Consider the following 22,709-nt stretch of genomic DNA (forward strand, 5'->3'; position numbering starts at 1 on the left):
GAAACAAATTAGCTATTAAAGCATGCGCCGCTGTGATTCAAATTTACGACTTTATTCGATGTGTTCTGTTAATGATTGAAATATAAAATGATATCTGAACTTCCAAGAAAAATCTATCAAATTATATGATTCAATTCTTCTGACACATTTATAATTAACACCACATTTTTATTACGTCCAGTTATTTTTGTGAACACAGATAAACTAGGTTTGGTATCATTGTATTTTTAATTAAACTGTTATTTTTTATAATAAAAATTAGCATATACATTGTATTAAAACTGCATCTCTATAGTATTATGAAAATATTATGCACTTTTGTAGCTAAATGTTGCGTCATAAACATCATTTTTATAGCCTATTTCTTACAAATACATTTACAATAATATGCTTTTTTTGCTTTCGTCACAATCTTTATAATATTCATAATCATTGATTATCTCCTTTTTTATATTAAAACACATTTATATAAATATGCAGGTTATCTACACTTCTTTCAATAACTTTTCCGTATAGCACCTTGGTATCACGTTCTTTATACATAATTTATTTTATTCTTTCTTAAAACTTCATCAATATTGTTTTAACACCTAATAAATTTCGAACGCTGTCGTTGTATTTAATTAAAACAACTTTTGAAGCGCAAATGTTTATTTTTTCCCCAGCGCACAAAAGTTGCAAACACGTTGCTTTTTCCAAGAAATCTGACATCTTAAGTTCCCTCATCAGACTTTTGTGTGCGGAAGATGCTGGTGAAGAAGATGGATATATCTAAAGACGAAAAATATAAAACATGTTTCAGAATTTTAATGATATTTAAATAATTTATAAATTACCTTGTTCAAAAGTGTATCTTTAGATTTGACTTTTAGTAAATTGCACAAATCACTCAATAAAACCCATTTGTCAGTTCCTTCATCTTTTAGTAAATATAAGGGTGGTAGTAAAATATCAGCTTCTTCAAATTCAAACATTTCACCCTCACTGTCTGAGTTCTCTACTAAAAATTCCGGTTTGTTGTCATTGTACAATCGAACGGAGTTGAATCGATCAATATTGTCAAGCACGACTGCACAACTTTCCATTTTAGTCTTACAATTATTGCCCACCTCTACAAATGAATTTAATTGTTTTTTGTTCGTTATCGAATTAGATACTGAACTTTTTCTAAGAGCTCTGCTCATATCACATGTAAAATTCGGCGCTCCTCCGAATATATCATAACCATATATTGACGAATCTGCAATTAAGAATTTACATATATATTATTTTATTCGTTTTAAGCCGCTTTGGCGGCGATTAAATTTATAGTAATATACCGTAAACTAGAAAATTTTAATGTTAAAAAATATATACAAATATTTTGTATGAGATTTTTTAAACAATGTATGTACATATTTAATTGTAATATTATAATAGTTGGTAAGCTCTCTTTTTTGACAGACTTTAGTGAATAAATAAATATTTAGTATTTTATATAGAAAATGTATCTTTGACTAGAACTTCGGCTTAGATATCTAGGAGCTTCGCAGTTCAAGGGACTAGATGACGTATCAATTCTCACAACAGCGGGTTCAATGCACCGGAACTGACCCGGATTTTATCCAGCCAAGGGCTGTTATTTCGGAAATCTAACCCCTTTAGATCGGTAAGTCTTAGTTTAAGCTTGTGGCCACCGTATCCTCTTGACTCGTGCTGGTATTGAATCCACCCCGGGTCCGGAGGAATTTTTCTGCTGCGTTTGCGCTAAAAGGCACCATCCAAACTTCACCTTGGTCAGGATTAAGCCATGTTAAGACATGGTCAGGCCTTAAGACACACAGGAAGTGGACCAAAAGTTAGGTGGCCTCATGTTGCCAACGCACTACTGCAACCTTAGCCTCTATGGCTGTGCAGCCTGCTCCTAGTTCGCGCACTGCGCCGCCACTCCACCCGAGTGGCCAACAGAGGACCTTCACGGTCAATAGGAGCTCAAATAGTCAACATGACTTCCATTCTGACATAAATATATAATTTCCAAAGTTATAGTTGTTTGTGTTGACCCAGTTCCAAAAAAAGGTACTTGCGGTAACAACAATAAGTCTTTGGAGATTCATCTAAAATTAATTGGACAAAAAAAATTAGTTTTATAGATAGCTGTATAAATTTCATTAACATCTACTGAGCGGTTTTCGAGTTACAGTTGTCGCCAGTTCAAAAATTATTTATTTATTCATGAATAGCTATTTTGTCCCCTTCAAAGTAATCTCCATGAGATATTATACACTTGTGCCAACGGTTTTTCCAATCCTCGAAGCACTTCAAAAAATAATTTTTTTTTATCTTCTTCAGCTCCTCCTTCGATGCCGTCATTATCTCGTCAAGAGAAGCTTAACGTCGTCCTTTCATGGGCCTCTTCAGTTTAGGGAACAAGAAAAAGTCACAGGGGGCAGATCTGGGGAATACGGTGGCTGCGGCATCATTGGTGTGCGCACAAGCAACGTGTGTGAGCATCTTGAATAGCATTTTGAATAGGAATAAGACGATCCAAAACACGCGCAAGCAAAGCAGCTGTCAACAATTAAATGAACACTCAAAATGGCCGAGCTTGTCGGCATAAGTGAGAGACATGAGTACCAACATAACGCTACAAAAAATTCGAAATTCGAATATACGTAACCCGCGAAAATTCAAAATTCGCGATACTTTTTGAACACACCTCGTATTTATATATTATTTTTCGAATGACTCAAAAACGAATTATCGGATCAACGTGACATTTTCAGAGAATATTTTTAAGATACAGTCATCGACTGCCACTCGACGCATACGGTTGTTCTCTCAGTGTTTTCGTTGTCTACTTTGTACGGCGCGCTTACGAGCTAATTCGTTTCACGTGTTTTGCAATTAGCTTTTTCTTCTTTCTATAGTAATTTTTCTAACTTTTCAATACAGTCAGCTCCAAAGGTAAAATTTTTTCAAAATGTCCCCTGGTGGGACCCAACTGGGAAATAATACGTTCGCCCTGTTAGATTCAAGTCCCGAACCAAAAAGAAAATAACCAAAGCGACAAAATTAGACCTCTTCCCCACTCTACCAACAAAAGCAAAAGACCATCCCAAATATTTGGTGGTAAGTGCGATAGACACGAATAAACCTCTAAACAAATACTCCTGTTTCGCAGTCCATAAAGCTTTATTAAACATAAGCTCTGAAATAATAAAAATCAGTGAGCTACGGGACGGAAACCTACTTCTTCTTGTGAAAAACAACATTATCGCCAAAAAGTTCACGTCTACAAAACAACTATTAGGAGTTTGCAACGTCAAAATTGACTTACACAAAAATCTGAACTCTAGCAAAGGATCAATTTACGCTCCTTGCTTAAACAACGTTCCTGACGAAGAAATAGTTGAAAATCTGAAGGAACAGGGTGTGTCGTCCATCTACAAATTCCCCAAGTATGTAAATGGTCAATCTGCTCCGAGCGGAGTAGTTCTTCTTACATTCGACTTGTACTACTTACCGGAACAAATCGACATCTCGTGGTACAAAACAAAAGTAAGACCTTACTATGCCAATCCCATGAGGTGCAAAAACTGCCAAGTTCTTGGTCACACCAAAAAACGTTGTAATAAACCCCCTGTATGTGACACATATGCACCCGTTCCTTTTGCGTAAATTGCTCAGGTAATCACTCATCTTCCAGTAAAGAATGCCCGAAATTTGAACAAATAAAAAAAATAATCACTATCCAAACAGACAACAAATGCTCATATCGCGAAGCAGTAAACATACATAAATTGCAAACTCCACCAACTTTTACTTCTTCATCTCCCTCATTCTCTAACATATTAAACAACTCAACCAACAAAGACAATAACAAGAACAAGAAAACAACAACCCAACCTGAAATTCACACAGTTACTCCCTCTCTCAGCTCAAATAATAACATCGAACAAAAGCCAAAAGAAACAAATTCACCAAACTCAACAAACAACATTTACTCATTAAACTCATTACAACCTCAACGGCAGTCGATGACTCTTCCACGATGACTCTCGACTACACTTCAGCGATCCCACTCATTTCCAACTTTATTACTCACCTTAACAACTCAACCTCTCACTCACCCTCCGCACAAATAGATACTCTCAGTTCTGAATAGACTATGCGTATTCTTCAATGGAATTTGAAAGGTATATTTAACAACTGCGCTGACCTTAATCTCCTTATCAATCAATTTTCACCACACATTATCGGACTACAAGAAACACACCTCCCCGCTAATAAAACAGCTTACACTCCCAACAACTACGTAGGTTACTTTTATAATCTCCCCCGCAATAAAACAGCTAAACAAGGAACAGCCATTTTTATAAAAAAATCTGTTATACATAAACAAATTCCTATTTCCTCCAGCATAGCCACCCTAGCAGTAGAAATCGACATAGGCTTTAAATTTTCGGTAATTACGTGCTACATACCACCGCACCAAAATTTTAACTCCAGAGAAATCATAAAGATCGCCGATCCCTTTTCTATACCATATATAATTTTGGGCGATTTCAATGCCTGGAGCCCTCTTTGGGGCTCTGGTTCTACAAACCGCAGAGGTCAGGAGTTACATAGAAAACGCCATACTTGCCAAAAGCCTTGTCGTTCTAAATGATGGACAACCAACACACTTCTCCACACATAATTCGTTCACCCACGTAGACATTGTCCTTTCATCGGCCTCATTTGCTCCTAAACTTTCGTCCCTGACATTTAAAGATTTACATAGTAGTGACCATTTCCCCATCGTAACCACCCTGTCTACTCCCAGTTTATATACCATTAAACCGAGAGCAAAATTTTTAACTGAGAGCTAAGTATTGTTCACTTATCTCCCCTTTTATTCTAGAAAAAGCTATATCTAGCAACATAAACGCGGAAGCATCCACAATAAAATCTGTTATACTCTCAGCTGCACACTTAGCCATTCCCCAAACTAATACTAAACAGTTTTCCACAAAGCTTTCATATTGGCCTAAAATGTTATCTGTATTAAGAAATAGAAAACAAACGTTATGAGCTACCTACAAACACAACCGAACAATCAACAACTTAATACAATAAAAAAAAGCCAATGCCACTTTTCGAAAGGAATTAAAAAATGCAAAAAGACAATTTACAGCTAACATAAAGCCTACCTCTAGTCCAAAAAAGGTTTGGTCGGCTATAAAAGCTCTGTCGGGCGCATCTAAACACCATAAAATCGATTTTATCCACTCTGCACAAGGCCCTATCTATATACCTATTCCCAAACCTAACAAAAACAGCCCTTCCGTCCCCAACTTTAGACCTACATATATCCCTAATACCCTGTATATCTAAGGTGCTTGAAAAAATAATGTCCGTGAGAATAATGTGGTACGCCAAGAAAAAAGGGTTGATAAGCTCTAACTAATTCGCATTTCAAAAAGGTCTCGGTGTCATCGACCCACTTCTGTATTTTGAACACTGTGCTTCGACAACGCTCTCCGCAAGAAACCACCTGTCCGTCCTTAGTCTAGATTTTGAAAAGGCTTTCGACAGAATTGGTGCACATATAGTTTTACGAGAATTAGAACGCTGGTGCGTTGGAGACAAAATCTACAGTTTTGTTAGAGCCTTCCTCCTGAATCGTAAAATTTTTGTCAGCGTAAATAATCAAAACTCTAACATATACCCCTTGCACAACGGCGTGCCACAAGGTTCACCTCTTTCAGTCACCTTATTTATAATTGATTTTAATGAACTCAGCTCCCTATTATCCCAATACGATACGGTTGAGCATTTAATGTACGCTGATGACGTTCTAATATCTTCCGCTCTCAAAAACCTTACAATAATGACAGAAACTTTCACGAGAATTCTAGATGACATATCCAACTGGTCAAAAACTTCTGGATGTAAAATCTCAGCTAACAAAAGCTCAACCTTCCACATCTGCAGAAAACATAAATGCACCTTCCCTATCCTATCCCTTTCTAATACCCAAATTCCTCACACTAATACACTCAGAATACTTGGTATAATTTTTCATAAAAAACTAACTTACAAGGAACATTGTAAATATGTTAGAATAAATTTAATATCTAGACTTAACATTATTAAGTATTTATCATCTAAGCACTGTCATATACATATGTCAAATCTTGTAAATATTGTAAAAGCACTGATGTTATCAAAAATTGATTTTGGACTCGCGATATATGGACACTGCGCAAAATCTCATCTCGCATGCATCCAAGCGTCTTACCACACAGCAGTAAGAAGAAGCATACGCGCGTTCCCCACCTCTCCGATCAGAGCCGTTTTAGCCGAAGCAGGCCTACCGAGCATCCAGCAAAGAACTAAATATAATACCATGATGCTTCTACCTAGGTTTCTCCATAATAGGAGCAAAACCTTTTTCAACATCCTCGAGACGTCTCCAACAAGGATGAATGCATCGAACAAACAGTCCACCCTCATGAAATGCATAGCCCTGGTCAACGACCTCAATTTAATATCCACACCCAAATTGCTCGTCGAGCCTGACCATCCACAATGGTTGACTCCCAAACATTCTTTTATAAACACTCTGTCAAAGTACCAGAAACTAAAAACCAGCTCCAACGAATTTTTTCTGCTCTTCAACGAGGCTATTGAGAATGGGAACCCATATATACCGACGGGTCGAAAACGGATACTACTACCACGTTTGCAGGGTGTCGCTATTACAGTCGGTGCTTTGCCAACATATTGCTCGGTTTTTACAGCAGAAGCTGCAGCAATTTACGAAGCGGTTCTATTCGCCTCATCAACAGGAGAAAAACATATAATATGTAGCGATAGCAAATCAACCATTGATGCACTTCAAAACTCAGCAAATAATTCATGGCTAATACAGAATATACGCGACAAACTCTTCCATCATGAAAACAGCATAAAAATAATGTGGTACCAGGGCATGGTGGTATAAAAGGCAATAAGACAGCAGATAAACATGCAAAAGAAGGTAGAGCCGTTGGTGTTCTTTCCTCACTTTACTACTAAAGACATCAAAGAACATATAAAAAATACTGCCATCATATGCATCTCCATAATCACCATTGCAACACTCCCACCCAATCAGTCATTCACCTCATCGATGAATGTCCTGCACTGCATTTATTAAGGAAATCAACCTTTGGGAATAAGAGGCCTTCAAAGCAACAAATAGCGATAACATCAGTGCCATTAATAAATTTCTTAAACTGTGTAACATCAAAGACATATAACACCACATACAACTCAATAACCTTACTAAATATTTTCTTTTTACCATAATCTTAGTATTAAAAGCCGAAGGCCCTGGTAGCCAGTGGTGATTCTTACAAGTGGATTAATTATTTATAATTAGTTCTCTTTTAAATAAATAAAGAAATAAAAATTTTACGATATTACACTTAACGAAAATGCAAAAAAATAATAATTTTTTGAAAATTCTAACTACCCCTAACCCTTTAAGCAGTAATCCTTGTAAAATTTCGTGAAGATACCACGTCAAATGCGGAAGATTTTCATACAAGCCCTTGATTCCGATCGTTTGGTTTGTTTGGCAGCTATATGCTATAGTGGTCCGATATCGGCAGTTGCGACAAATAAGCAGATTCTTGAAGAGAAAATGACAAAACGATATCTTAAGGGGTTACATACGTCCAGAATTTTCAAAAAATATATATGTATATTTTTCTATAGGTTATTATTCTTTATAGTTTTAGGCGTATTTCTGTGAAAGTCGATTGTAAAAATTCCCCATAGATACAAAGTTATGGTAGCAAATCGGACCGCCCGGCGAGGGTTTTATACACACAGGTGAAAGTTTAAACGCGTTTTTCTCGAAACTACTTTTCCCGGCACGGTCTGCATGATAACTCATACAGTTTTTAACATTTTTTGATCTGATTTTTTTTTAATATTCGAAAATGTTTTCTCTATAGTCTGTCGAGCCGGATTTTCGATATTTTTATTAAAAAATTTTATAAACATAATTAAAGTGTGAAATTTATGACGTAAAACGCCTACCTTTTTTTCTAAATTCCGTAAATTGGAAAATTTTTCGAAATTTAAAAATTCGGCTCGACAGACTATAGAGAAAACATTTTCGAATATTTAAAAAAAAATCACATTAAAAAATGTTAAAAACTGTATGAGTTATCATGTAGACCGCGGAGCAACTTTTTTTCATTGTACTTTGGGTCACGTGATATTTTATGTACTCATTTTTGTAAAGAAAAATTAAAATAAATTTTTTTATAAACTTTAAGTACCAATAAACATTCTATAAAATTTCTTTATATTCATTTCTATTGTTATCCCTTCTGAAAACAGTTTTTCTTTTAGCGCATTTGTGGTGCTGCTGGACGTATGTTACCCCTTAAAAACGGGGGGACTAGTTTGTATATATACAGACTGACGGACGGATATGGCTAAAACGACTCAGCTCAACATACTGATCGTTGATATATATACTTTATAGGGTCTCCGACGCTTCCTTCTGGGTGTTACAAACTTCGTGACAAACTTAATATACCCTGTTCAGGGTAGAAAATCGATTTTTTGAAGCTTCTAAAGCAGGACCCCCCTCTTAAGGAAAGATAATTCATAAATACGTGTTCTACGGACTTTTATGATTTTTCTTAGATCGAGTGTTTTTAGATTAAAAGTCGTAAATAATAATTTATTTAAAATGCCTAAGAAAAAAGGATTCAGTTAAGTTTTTAGCAAATTAAAGCCCGAATGCTCGCACTTCATGACTATGGGGAAATCGTGAATAGATTAAAATCAAGTTTGGTATCATATTAACTTATACTTAAATCATCCTAAAATGAGGTACACACATGGTCAAAATAATAGGTATATACGCCCGTGTAACATTCAATGACTAATAAATTCTCTTTTATTCATGTTTAAAGAAAAATAATATTATATTTCATTTTATATATGGCTTAAATAACAAAAACAAAGATATTTGTAATAATAGTTGGAATAGGAACTTAAATTTCTAGCAAATAATAAAAAGACAAAAAAATGGCTGGACAAAATAATAAGTACATCAGTTATCTGTCAATGAAAAAATGTGTCAGTTTGAGTTTTCTGTTTCCTATTTGATATTTATTCGTTATTATTTGAGATTCGTTTTGGCATACTGGAGACTAGTTTAAGGCACGTATCAATTGGAGTCTCATATCAGGATTTTTCAACAAAATTTCCTAACTGATCCTAACTGCTTCCCAATTCGTTACTTTAGCTCCCCCTAAAGGTTTTCAATTGGTTATGATCCAACTATTTAATATTTCTTTTCAAGAATATAGTACTAATTAATTAATCTGTCGTGAAGAAATGGTCTGGCAGTAAAATGTATGTATTTGGTTGTAGCTCGATTATATTTCTGAACGAGCCATTATGCTCATTTCCAATCATAGTTCAACTTTTTATCAACACTGCATCTATTCTGCTATTTTAAATGTTAAATGTAACTTTCTGTTTGTAATAAATGCCAGTGCGTCTCAAACTATCAATGCGATTTTCTGTTGTGTTATTAAAAATGGTTTATCGGTTCCACATGCTAAAAACAAACAGAATTGTTCAGTAGCAACAATTAGTATAATTCATGGACTGTGAATTCTTACAACGTTGAGCATGTTATTACAAGGAAGTCTTTAATACAACAACCAAAAGTTTTGTTACAGAATGCAAGGTTTATATTAGAGTTTAACTCAGTATAATAAACAAAAATGATGCTAGTGTTTTGTTTGCCTTCCTTCGGACAGAAACTCACTTAATCTTCAAGGCATGAATTTTACACAATTTTTCTAAATTCTGGAGAGATTTTGCTCCATTCTTCAATCAAGGTCTTTTTGGATCGTCCCTTCTTGAAATGTTTTTCTGCCTGATTTTTCATTCAAGGTGCTTTCAGTATTCTGGTCTGGATACCAGGCACTTACTAACAATTTTAGATTTATGCTCAGGATCAATGCTGTTGAAAGATCCAATTCTCTGTTAGTTCAAATTTTTCAATACTAGGAGCCGTGTTACTTCCCAAAATCCTATAAATAATTATTTTTTTCATCGCGGATTCGCAATTCTGCAGAGGGTTATCCAGCGCTTGTGTTGTTCAATACTCGTATACCAGGCACTTACAAACAATTTTAGATTTATGCTTAGGATCAATGCTGTTGAAAGATCCAATTCTCTGTAAGTCCAAATTTTTCAATACCAGGAGCCGTGTTACTTCTCAAAATCCTATAAATAATTATTTTTTTTCATCGTGGATTCCCAATACTAGATGCTGTCATACAGCCCCAGACCATAACCGGTAACACACTATCATTAAAGTCTATATTTTTAGATAGCCAAATTTTCATCTGAGTACAAAATGTTTTCCGAGAAGTTTGTAGTCTCACTCATATACGTTTAAGCAAAATTTCAAACGGTTCTATATTTTGATATTTGAACAGCACTTTAAACCGGATTTGCTTTTAATTTTCGTAGTATTGATCGCGCTTCGATGTCAGCAAGGCGCTCTATCAAAATCTATTTTTATTGTGCAATGGTTTCTTCACACTATTTCTCCGATTTAAATGACTTTTTGTAATTCAGTAGTTGCTTGGTTACCCATTGCAAAATTTGATTTTTTAATACAATAGTGTTATTCGAAAATATTTTTTAATATTCATTTGCTCCACTTTTCCAAATCGCTTCAGCCATTCTTGAGTTGTAAACAGTGCAACTAATGTCAGCCGATCGTTTCAAAATACTCAATATCAGTTAAGGTTTATGGCATATTAACTGACAAATCTATTGCCATTGCCGTTGCCAAATCTGTATGTGGGCATTTGTTATCATAACATAATCAGAGATTCGAGCTACTATACAGGATGTTTTGAGTCTTGAACCGTTAAAATTTTTATATGGATGAAAAAAATTTAAGTGGAAAATAAAAAAAGTAGGAATATACTATAATAAGTGTATGCAATTTATATATACCAATTAAATTAATAAATTTAATATGATGTATGATGATATATGTTTATTAAATTTAAGACTTCGCTTATTTGCCAATCCATTTTTATATTTTTTCTGCAAATTAATAATCAGGTGTGTTGTGGAATCTGATAGTTGTCAGATTCAGAATTGAAACCGATCAAAAAAAGTAGTAGGAGTCATGAATTCAGATATTATTGGTTTGGTTTTCGAAACATAATTTGTATCGGTTTTGGGTTATCGGTTTTGCTATCAGAAATAAAACAAGAAGATAATCGCCAACAGATTTGAATATTTAGTATACATTTCTATGTGTTGTCAGACGTTGACAGAATGTAAGTTAAGAAATTTATTTATTTTATTGTTAAGAAGTAATTAACTTTATTTTCGTAGGGGAAAACATAAGAACAGAACGCAAAATACGATCATAATTGAATTTATGGAAAAAAATCCAGATATTATAAGAGGATTTACGAAACGAAATAAACCGACAATAGATTCGTTAAACTTATTTCTATAGGTTATAACTGAGTGGAAGTGTCAAATCAAAAGAAAATTAGCATACAACAAAATTGAGAGTCGAGCAACAGGAGGTGGCCCATTTTCTAAAATAATCTCCAAACAAGGAAACTATTGTGCGTCTTTGAGGCATTTCTTAAACTATAGAAGGCATACCAGGCGTTTCTCTTGGCACCCAACCCGTAAATGATAATTTAAATATGACAATTGCAGGGGTGAATGTAGATTTGTCTTCCTAATCGCTAGAGCATTAAAATATAAACTTAAGTTATAATGCATCCAATAGACAAAAAGATGCCGACGATATACCCTCCACGTCACAAGGGCAACCCGAAATAAATGCTAGTGTACCTAGAAGGCAAAAATTAGATAGTACAGCAGATCGCTTAAAAAGATTTTTAGATGAGGAAGATAAAAAAATGGAGATATGTATGTATATTGAAGAAATTTGATCAGATAATAGAACTGCAATCTAAAAATGTTAGCAGCTTGAGACGTATATACCAAGCAATAGAGAATAATAATAAAACTGTTGGAAGAGCTATTACTGAATTAAAAGATGAGTTTGTAAGTATAAGTACTCAATTACGTAAAGCTATTGTAGAAAAAAATGAGATTAGAAAAGAACAACTAAATCTCGAAATTCTTAAGTTTGAACACAAAAGACATTCATGACACCTACTACTTTTTTTGATCGGTTTCAATTCTGATTCCGACAACTATCAGATTCCATAACACCACTGAATATAACGAAAAAAAAGATTGATTAATAAGTATATTCTTCAATTAAAGATTCTGGTTGTGAAATATACTTAAAGTATCTGAATTTATAATTTAAGACTGATTTTAGTTTCGTTATGAAGGCTGTTATATTTTAAATTAAGAAATAAATCCATTGAGTTACAAAGTAATTGCTATTTCGTCTCTTATTCTCCGGCCTTCGCTCTGCATTGAACCATTATCGGATTGGAAAAAATTGTCCTCGTCAGTCTCATTTGCAAGAATTACTTCTTCCTGATTATAATCAATGTTGTAACGTCTGCAGATGTTGTGTAAGGCACAACAGACGTTTACAATTTTAACCACTTTTTCAGGGCGATAATGTGACGTGGACATTAAACAGCGGAAACGGCTTTTTAAAACTCCGATTGTCCTTTTCACAATAATCCGTGCAGCCATATGTGCTGTGTTAAACTTATGCTCCTTTGAGTTAAACTGTGGATCTCTATAAGGTGTTAACAAAAATGGTTCAATTCCGTAGCCACAATCACCCAGCAACCTCAATGAACGCTGCCCACTCTCATACTGTGTACGGAAATATTGTTTAGCGTGACTCATACCCCAGATGAAAGCATCTTGACTTGAACCGGGATACCGCGCATCAACGGCACGTATTTGCATATCATTGTCACAAATCTTTTGAAAAAAATACATATACATATATAAGAAGGTTTATAAATACGTTTGAATATTAATTTATTGTTTATACTTACTATCATTGCATTTATGCTAAAATATCCCTTTCCGTTAAAATATAAATGCTTATTATCAGGTGGTTTTATTATTTTTATATGTGTCCCATCTATACAACCGACTATTCCGGATATTTTTTACTTTCCAAAAAAGTGATTTCTTGAAATCATATTTTCGCTTTCATCCATAGAAAGTTTTACCCACTGACCGCAAATGTAATTCTCTAAGAGGCACATCACTTTTGTTAAAATTTGCGACACCGTGCTTCTTGCCAAACTGATACACGAATCACGGCCTACTCCTCGTTGGTAAGCCCCTTCTGCTAAAAAACGCAGTGTTGCTGCCAATTGAATTATTGGCGGAATAATCGAGGGCTGCAAATGTGGTTCTACATTCAGCCGATAATGTGATATGAATCTGTAAAGTAAGCGTGTAAAGTAACACACAAGTAAATACAAAATAAATTCTACTTACGATTCTCCTGGAGCATCAAGTGGATTACTATGATCCCTTAATATTTTACGTTTAATTTTTTTATTTCTTTCTTCCTCTAATAAAAGGAAAGCTAATATTGCCGAACTCATTTCAAATTTTATTTAAATTGCATTCACAATATTTGTCACATTAGTAAACAGCTGATTCGAATATTGGTTTTGCGTATATTCGAAAAGACGAAAATCCAATCAGATTCTGTGACACCATTTAAAATCAGAATTGGTTTGCAGTTCTGACAGCTAATTCTGTCTTGGATTTCACAACACCCCTGAATATTAAATTATTTAGAAAATGTACTTATAATTTGGTACTTTATTTTTATTATTTAACACAACCGTCTTAATACTCGCGCTACTAAATTTTAAATTACCGAAATGAAACTGCCATCGATATACATATTGTTACAAAAGTAGTATTAAGTTATATTTGTATTACTATATGCATCCCTGATTATGAACAATAGCTGTAGGTATATGGAATAGCATTTGTCTTGTTGTAGACATCTGGCGCCACTGCTGTCTGCTCGTCGAAACAATAGACATCTGGCGCCGCACTGTCTGCTTGTCTAGGTAAACAATTGCTGAGTCTGGCGCCGCGACTGTCTGCTTGCGTCTGGCGCCGTATAGCCGTATGTTCTGGTAATTTCCAGACGCGATATTCTAGAAGGACACGTCGGCATCAGCGAGAAGTGCGTGGCTATATAAGCCGTGGCAGCGCCAACGTAATCAACCAGTGCTAAGAGTAAACTGATATAGTGTAGACGAGTTGTGAAATAAAGAGTTGTTGAATTAAATTAAACAGTGTTGATTTTATTTGTCAATCCAGAGATACGAACCTAACAAAGTAAATTAGCAAGCAGTAAATTCGTAACAATTGGTGTCAGAAGTGGGATTGTCAAATAATCCAAAATCAAGATGGTTAAATTCGGAGAATTGAGAATTCAGCAATTAAAAAAGGAACTGGAGGAGCGTAATTTGCCGATAAGCGGGCAAAAGGCGGATCTGCAGGCACGATTACGTGAAGCAATGGAAGCGGATGGAATTAATGTGGACGAGTTCGAATTTGTTGGGCCAGAAACTTCTACAAAGGTAGAAGAAAAAGTAGAAGAACAACGAACATCATCGAGTGTGGACATGAACATGCTGTTAGTGGCTATACAGAAAATAGCTGAAAATACAGAAAATGCAGTGCAAACAGGAAATCGTCTGGCACAGCAAATAGCTGAAAATGCAGAAAAGGCAGTGCAAACAGAAAATCGTCTGGCACAGCAAATAGCTGAAAATACATCACAAATAGCAGACAATGCAGTGCAAACCGAAAATCGTCTGGCACAGCAAATAGCTGAAAATACATCACAGTTAGAGTCTCGCCTTACACAACAACATCGTTTGGTACAACAGATTACGGAAAATACTACACAACTACAAAAACAAGTGCAAGAGAAATTTTCAAAATTTGAAGACGAATTAAGCACTTTAAAAAATGACGAAGAAAATTTAAAAGCAGAAGTTCTTCAATTAAGTAATCGTGTGCATGGCCCTGCACCATCAACAAATAATCAAAGATTGAAGGCACCCACATTCGATGGAAGTATTCCATTTCAAATTTTCAAACTTCAGTTTGAAAAGACAGCAATGGCCAATAACTGGAATGCAGCGGACAAAGTGGCGTCCTTGTTTGTATCATTGAAAGGACCGGCAGCAGAAATCCTTCAGACTATTCCAGACTGTGAACGGGACAACTATGAGGCATTGATGAGTGCGATAGAAAGACGTTATGGTAGTGAGCACCGGAAACAAATATACCAGATCGAACTGCAAAATAGGGGTCAGAAAATGAACGAGTCATTGCAAGAGTTCGCAACTGAAATAGAACGACTGGCTCATTTGGCAAATGCAGATGCACCTGTGGATTACATTGAGAGGGTAAAAATTCAATGTTTCATAAATGGAATTCGTGATGTGGACACCAAACGCGCCACATATGCAATGCCAAAAAGAACGTTTGCTGAAACGGTTTCGCACGCCCTCACACAGGAAACAGCTTCCCTACTAAGTAAACCAGCACCCAAAGTACAAAGGGTTGAAATGGAACAACCGGCGCTGATGGAAGAAATATTGAAGACTCTGAAGACAATTGCTGCACCGCGAGTAAATACAACAGGCAGATGTTTCAACTGTGGAAAAGCGGGTCACTTTGCCCGAAATTGCAATATAAAAGTAAACCCATCAAAACGGAAACAACCAACAGATAACGAGGACGGAGCATCCACATCTCACAAGTCGTTAAACTAAAACGGAACAGTTCAAAGGGGCGTGAGCTGGTTCCCACAACTATTTGCCCCACCATCTCGATATCACAAATAGGTCGCCATGACAACAATCTTACTATCAACGGCATCGTAAATGGACGACTGTCAACGCTTACTTTGGATACTGGTGCCACACATTCAATTATCCGACCGGATGTGGTAAGAGGGACGGTTGAACCATTAGTCGGTTGCAAGCTTCGAACGGCCACCGGAGAGGAAGCAGCTGTCGCGGGAAAAGTGTTTTGCGAAGTAATGATTGGTACCCTGGAAGTTAATCACACCTTCATCGTAGCAGAAATCACGGATGAAATTATAATGGGAGTAGATTTCATGATTGATCACGGGGTTACTTTGGATTTAAACAAGCAAATGCTGTTTTGCCAGAACATGGAGATGCCTATAAACACCGGATATGTGACCAACGTTGAAAGTAAGAGGGTGATTGTTGATGATAATCAGAGTATTCCACCAAAATCTGAGGCGATTGTATGGGCTAAAGTGAATGGAGGAGGTGGGACGGAAGAATTGTGGATTGTGGAACCAACAAAAATAGATACACCCATATTGGTAGGAAGAACGCTTGTGAAAATTAGAGAAGACGCCACCATTCCGGTCAGAGTAGTGAATGAATTCAACACGCCTATAAGGCTGAAGAAAGGAGCAGTAATTGGACAGTGCCAGAATATAAGTGCAATAGCACGATGCGAACGGTCACAACAGAAGCCTACTATTGAGCCACAGCAGATAAGTCCTACACTCCTAAACAATTTGCTGAATGAGGTGCATGGAAATGAAAAATTAAAAGCAGAAAAACTATTAGAAAAATACGCATCCATATTTGCAAACGAAGGAAACAACACAGGAAGAACGAGCATTGTCAAACATCGCATAAATACCGGAGACGCTAAACCAATCCGGCAAGCTCCGCGTAGGGTTCCACTAGCAAAACGTGAAGATGCTAACAAAATTATTGAAGACATGCACAAAAACGGTGTAATCGAACCTTCAATAAGTCCATGGAGCTCACCTATCGTCTTAGTTAAAAAGAAAGATGGTAGCACCCGTTTCTGCGTAGATTATAGGAAGTTGAATGATGTCACAAAGAAAGACAGTTATCCTCTACCGAGAATCGACGATACATTAGACACCTTGTCTGGAGCGAAATGGTTTTCTACATTAGATCTACAAAGTGGATATTGGCAAGTCAAGATTGATGAATGTGACCGTGAAAAGACCGCTTTCAGTATGGGCGACGGGTTATGGGAATTCTCTGTGATGCCATTTGGGTTATGTAATGCGCCTGCAACGTTCGAGCGACTGATGGAACATGTGTTAAAAGGACTCAACTGGAAGACATGTTTGGTGTATCTTGATGACATTATCATCATGGGAAAAAGTTTTGATGATCATCTGAAAAATCTAGAGGAAGTCTTTCAGCGAATAGCATCAGCCGGATTACGCTTGAATCCCAAAAAGTGTTCATTATGGAAGAAGCAGGTCACATATCTCGGACATAAAGTGTCAACTGAGGGAATTCACACCGAGGAAGGAAAATAAAAGCAGTGAAAGATTGGCCTCGACCCACCAACATTCATGAACTCCGCAGCTTCCTCGGCTTATGCACGTATTACCGCCGTTTCGTACCTGGATTTGCGAACGTGGCTAGAAGTTTACATGATTTAACAAAGAAGAATCGCCCGTTTGTATGGCAGTTGGAACAAGAAAAAGCGTTTGACCAGCTTAAGGAACTACTTTGTACGGCGCCGATGTTGGCTTATCCAATACCTGGAAAGAAATTCATCCTGGATACAGATGCGAGCGCTTATGGAATTGGAGGTGTCCTGTCTCAGCTCATCGACGGACAAGAAAGAGTAATTGGGTATTACAGCAGAGTGTTCGGGAAACCAGAGAAAAACTACTGTGTGACGCGAAAAGAACTACTAGCTGTGGTGGAATGTGTAAAACATTTCCACAAGTATTTGTATGGACAACGATTCTTGCTGAGGACTGATCATGCAGCATTAAAATGGTTATTACAGTTTAAGAATCCGGAAGGCCAAATTGCACGATGGATCGAAAGATTACAGAATTACGACTTCGAAACGGAACATCGAAAGGGGATTCACCACAAAAATGCGGATGCATTATCACGTCGCCCTTGTCCACTGGAATGTAAACATTGCTCCAAATCAGAAGGAAAAGAAGGTATAATCGACGTGCGATTACTGAATATAGAACCGGAAGATGATTGGACTCCTCACCGCATCAGAATCAATCAGCTGGAGGACCCTGATCTTGCAAAGCTGGTAATGGCCAAAGAAAATGGGATACGACCACCAAAGGAACAAATAAGTAGCGAGAGTCCAACTGCAAAAGCATATTGGGCCCAATGGAACAGCATAAACCTCGTTAACGGATACCTTCATCGTACCTGGGAAAGCGAAGATGGCAAACAGTCTCGTCTGCTGATCATAGTACCGAAGTCCATGATCCCGAAAGTATTGGAAGAATATTACAATGGACCTAGTGGAGGGCACCTTGGGATTACAAAAACTATAGAGCAGATTAAACAACGGTTCTACTGGATCGGTTGTCGAGATTCCATAGCAGAATGGATAAGTAATTGCGTAGAGTGCATGGCAGCTAAAGGTCCTAAAGCCAAAAGTCGCGGTAGGCTACAACAGTACAACGTGGGATCACCATTTGAACGAGTCGCAATGGATGTTGCAGGTCCGTTTCCAACCAGTACGGCCGGAAACAAATATCTACTGGTTGTCATGGACTATTTCAGTAAATGGCCAGAAGTATATGCCTTACCAAACCAAGAAGCGAAGACAGTAGCCGAAGCGTTTGTAGAAAATTGGATAACAAGGTTCGGAGTGCCCGTCGAATTACACTCAGATCAAGGCAGGAATTTCGAATCTTCCATTTTCCAAGAAGTCTGTACATTATTGGGCATCCACAAGACACGGACAACAGCGTTACATCCACAATCAGATGGAATGGTGGAGAGATTCAACCGAACGCTCGAAGAACATCTGCGGAAAATCGTTGATAAAGATCAACGGAATTGGGACAAGTGCATCCAGATGTTCCTGCTGGCGTATCGTTCAGCGAAGCACGAGACAACTGGTTACACGCCAGCAAAGATTATTTTCGGATCTGATCTGCGACTCCCTGCTGATCTTATGTTTGGAACGAATACTACAGCTTTAAGAAATGATGGAGATTATTGTTCTGCCTTAAAGGAAGAAATGAATGAATTGCATCTAATGGTAAGACAGCATACGCATCTGATGAGCAATAAGATGAAGGACCGGTTCGATCAAGCGGCAAATTCAAAAGGTTTTGAAGAAGGTGATCTGGTCCTGTTGTACAATCCACTTCGAAAGAAAGGCTTGTCCTCGAAACTGCAGACAGCCTGGGAAGGACCCTATATGGTGATGAAACGACTTAATGACGTGGTATACCGCATACAAAGAAATGGAAAAGCACGATGTAAAATGAAAGTAGTACATTTGGAGAGGCTCGCCCCATTTGGTTCAAGAGGATTTGTGCCTAATCGGGACGATTAGGCTTTAGTGGAGGGCAGTGTTACAAAAGTAGTATTAAGTTATATTTGTATTACTATATGCATCCCTGATTATGAACAATAGCTGTAGGTATATGGAATAGCATTTGTCTTGTTGTAGACATCTGGCGCCACGGCTGTCTGCTCGTCGAAACAATAGACATCTGGCGCCGCACTGTCTGCTTGTCTAGGTAAACAATTGCTGAGTCTGGCGCCGCGACTGTCTGCTTGCGTCTGGCGCCGTATAGCCGTATGTTCTGGTAATTTCCAGACGCGATATTCTAGAAGGACACGTCGGCATCAGCGAGAAGTGCGTGGCTATATAAGCCGTGGCAGCGCCAACGTAATCAACCAGTGCTAAGAGTAAACTGATATAGTGTAGACGAGTTGTGAAATAAAGAGTTGTTGAATTAAATTAAACAGTGTTGATTTTATTTGTCAATCCAGAGATACGAACCTAACAAAGTAAATTAGCAAGCAGTAAATTCGTAACAATATATATATGTATATGTAAAATGAGCTGTGTTGCCTCTTCGAACTTTTCATAGAAATGAAAACTGATCTGTCACACTGCGAAGTAACAATTCATTGCCTGCAATATATGGCATTCAAATTATGATGCCATTAATTATTAATGATGTTTAGTGGGCGTGGAAGTGGTGCGATTATGCCAATCTACAAACTCGCCTTCATTTTTTTTGGCCAAGAAACACATGTACAAAATTTCATTGCGATACCTACATATATTTTTACTCAAGTTACAGCTTTGATCCTGATCATTTATATATATACATATAAGTACCTAACTCGATTATTTTTAGGTTATACAAACAACCGTTAGGTGAGCAAAACTATTATAATATGTAGCAACATTCTGCAAGAGTATAGCCAGAATAATAATCGGGTAAGTATTGAAAATTAAGATCATAAGAAAAATAATTCCGATTTCAAAGTCAGAAAATAAAAGTTCCCGGACCACAAAACTTGTTGAAAGTTCCCCACTCCCACTCTGGTTAAGGTCAAATTTTTCTTTAAAGAAAAATTTCGCTGACGTTGACTTCTTACAACACTTGATGTTTTATTGGGGCCGGCTTTAGTATACCACGATTTCAGGGTGAAAAGTGGTATGGTTGGATAGAGCTGATGGTCTGGATTAAGAATATAAATCCGCCGCAATATCGAAATTCGAGATATTTGCATTTAAAGTCTAAAATTTCGCAAATTTTATTTTGCAATTTCTCGATTTATAGTAACTCCTTCTTTATATTATGCACTTTTTATACACTTACACTTCACTACATTGTCTCTACATACTTATTTTTCAGTAAATATATAGATATTTACATAAAATAAAAATTTTGTTATATATTTTACACAAATTTTATAACATTCCCAATAACATATGTATGTAAGTGTTCCGTGTTGTCAAATAACAAGTATTGCCATATTTACACATTTATCAAACGAATAAAAATTATTAGAAAATAGTTTTACTCGAAAAAAACTTGACACACCCCGGTGTTTGATCGGCCAGGGTTATTTTTTTTTGAAGTGCGGTCGAATGAAGCCAATGCAAAAAAAAGTGGGAATGGAATAATATTTACCCCGGTGTTGGATCGGCCAGAGTTAATTTTTTGAAAAAAGGAGTTTTAGTCAAAAAAACACTTGACACACCTCGGTGCAGAATCGTTGGATTTCAGAATATTTTGAAACTGGTATTTGTTTCCTGCGTTTGAGTTTTTTTTATTAATTTTATAGTTTTCAATCGTTTGGATATAGTAACACTTATTATTTGACAACACGAAACACTTATGTTATTGTGCATATAGTGAAATTTGTGTAAAAAATAAAATGCTTATTTTAAGCAAATATCTAAATAATTAATATAAAATAAATGTGTAGAAACATTGTAGTGTAGTGTAAGTGTATAAAACTGTATAATATGAAAGAAAGAGTTACCGAGAAATTGCAAAATAAAATTTGCGAAATTTTAAACTTAAATGCAAATATCTCGAAAACTATAAGTTTGCGGCGGCTATAATTATTCTTAGTCTGGAGCATCAGCTCTATCCAACCATACCACTTTAAACCCTGAAATCGTGGGATGGTACACTAAAGTTTCCTCTTTTATTTGGCCATCATAAGCGAAATCATAGACAAATAGTACGCACTTAGCTTATTTCATATGTTCGCATAAAAATGGATTGTGCTGGCAATGCGAACAAGAACAAACAGCTGATATTCAATTTAAACACACCTATTATACAAAATACGAAATATGTATTTAGATTTTGATGAGTTCACGAAATCAATTCGTCACTAATTATAATGGTTTCGATCAGAATATGTGTGTTAAAACTATTTTTGGAAGTTATAAATATGGTTTTACAAATGCACAAAAGGATTTTAAAATTAGTATATGGTATTGGGTTGTCAATAAAGTCTTGCGGTATTTTTAAGATTTTTTTTTTATTTTATTGAAATTGAAATGAATTTTTGATGACTCATGCCCAGCTCTTGACCGATGGTACGGCTGCTACTATGCTGGTCTCTTTCGACCAATTCAGCGATTTTATCGCAATTTTCGACGACAGGCCTTCCGGAGCGTGGCGCATCTTCGATCACCTCTACACCAGAACGAAAACGTTGAAACCATCGTTGTGCGGTGGAAATGGAAACTGTATCGGGTCCATAAACTGCACAAATTTTATTGGCGGCTTGAGATGCATTTTTGCCTTTATCGTAGTAGTACTGTAAAATATGCCGTATTTTCTCTTTATTTTGCTCCATACCTTCCAAAAAGGTATAGCATGACCCGATGCGACGAATAAAACTAGAACTACGCGCTTTCAGCCCAACTAGCGAAAATACCGCAAGACTTTTTTGACAACCCAATATTTCTAGAGAAGTGGACAAAAAATAAATGTTTTTAACCTCAGTCGGAGGTAAATCCGCGTCCATCAAACTACTCTTGCTTTATGATATTAAATTTTTATACTAAGGGTCGTTTGCTCAATGTCTGGTTAGCAGCCATCTGTCAGTTAAGTTCAGGTTAACTTAACTAAGACTCCTTTTCTTAAAGAAACACATTAAGAAAACGACCCCAAGAGTAATATTACTTACCTAAAATCTCCCATGGTCCCCTAAAATGCCAAGGTTTTTTATCTGACTCAACGTTTTGGACATCACTCAAGTGATTATTTAGAAGATCCCTCATAGCAGTACTTGAAGCAAGCATTAAAGGCGTTTGACCTGTTTACAAAATCAGATTTGTATATATAGAATTGGACATATTATAAAAAAAATATTAAATATAAAATGTCA

General features: G+C 36.4%; 1 protein-coding gene across 2 annotated transcripts in view; it reads right to left on the reverse strand.

The window, feature by feature from the left end:
* Positions 1 to 205: 205 nt before the first annotated feature.
* LOC105224092 (uncharacterized) overlaps positions 206 to 22,709 on the reverse strand; it is a 31,405-nt gene continuing 8,901 nt past the window's right edge. For both annotated transcript variants that reach the window (XM_011202094.4, XM_019989610.3), the window contains exons 3-5: positions 22,509 to 22,637; positions 837 to 1,240; positions 206 to 771 (exon numbers count right to left, since the gene is read on the reverse strand). In XM_011202094.4, coding sequence (XP_011200396.2) covers positions 562 to 771; positions 837 to 1,240; positions 22,509 to 22,637 — 743 coding nt within the window. In that variant the 3' untranslated portion in view covers positions 206 to 561. The remainder of the gene's footprint in view (positions 772 to 836; positions 1,241 to 22,508; positions 22,638 to 22,709) is intronic.

This window comes from Bactrocera dorsalis, chromosome 5 (assembly GCF_023373825.1).
Source record: "Bactrocera dorsalis isolate Fly_Bdor chromosome 5, ASM2337382v1, whole genome shotgun sequence".
NCBI classification, from domain to species: Eukaryota; Metazoa; Arthropoda; class Insecta; order Diptera; family Tephritidae; genus Bactrocera; species Bactrocera dorsalis.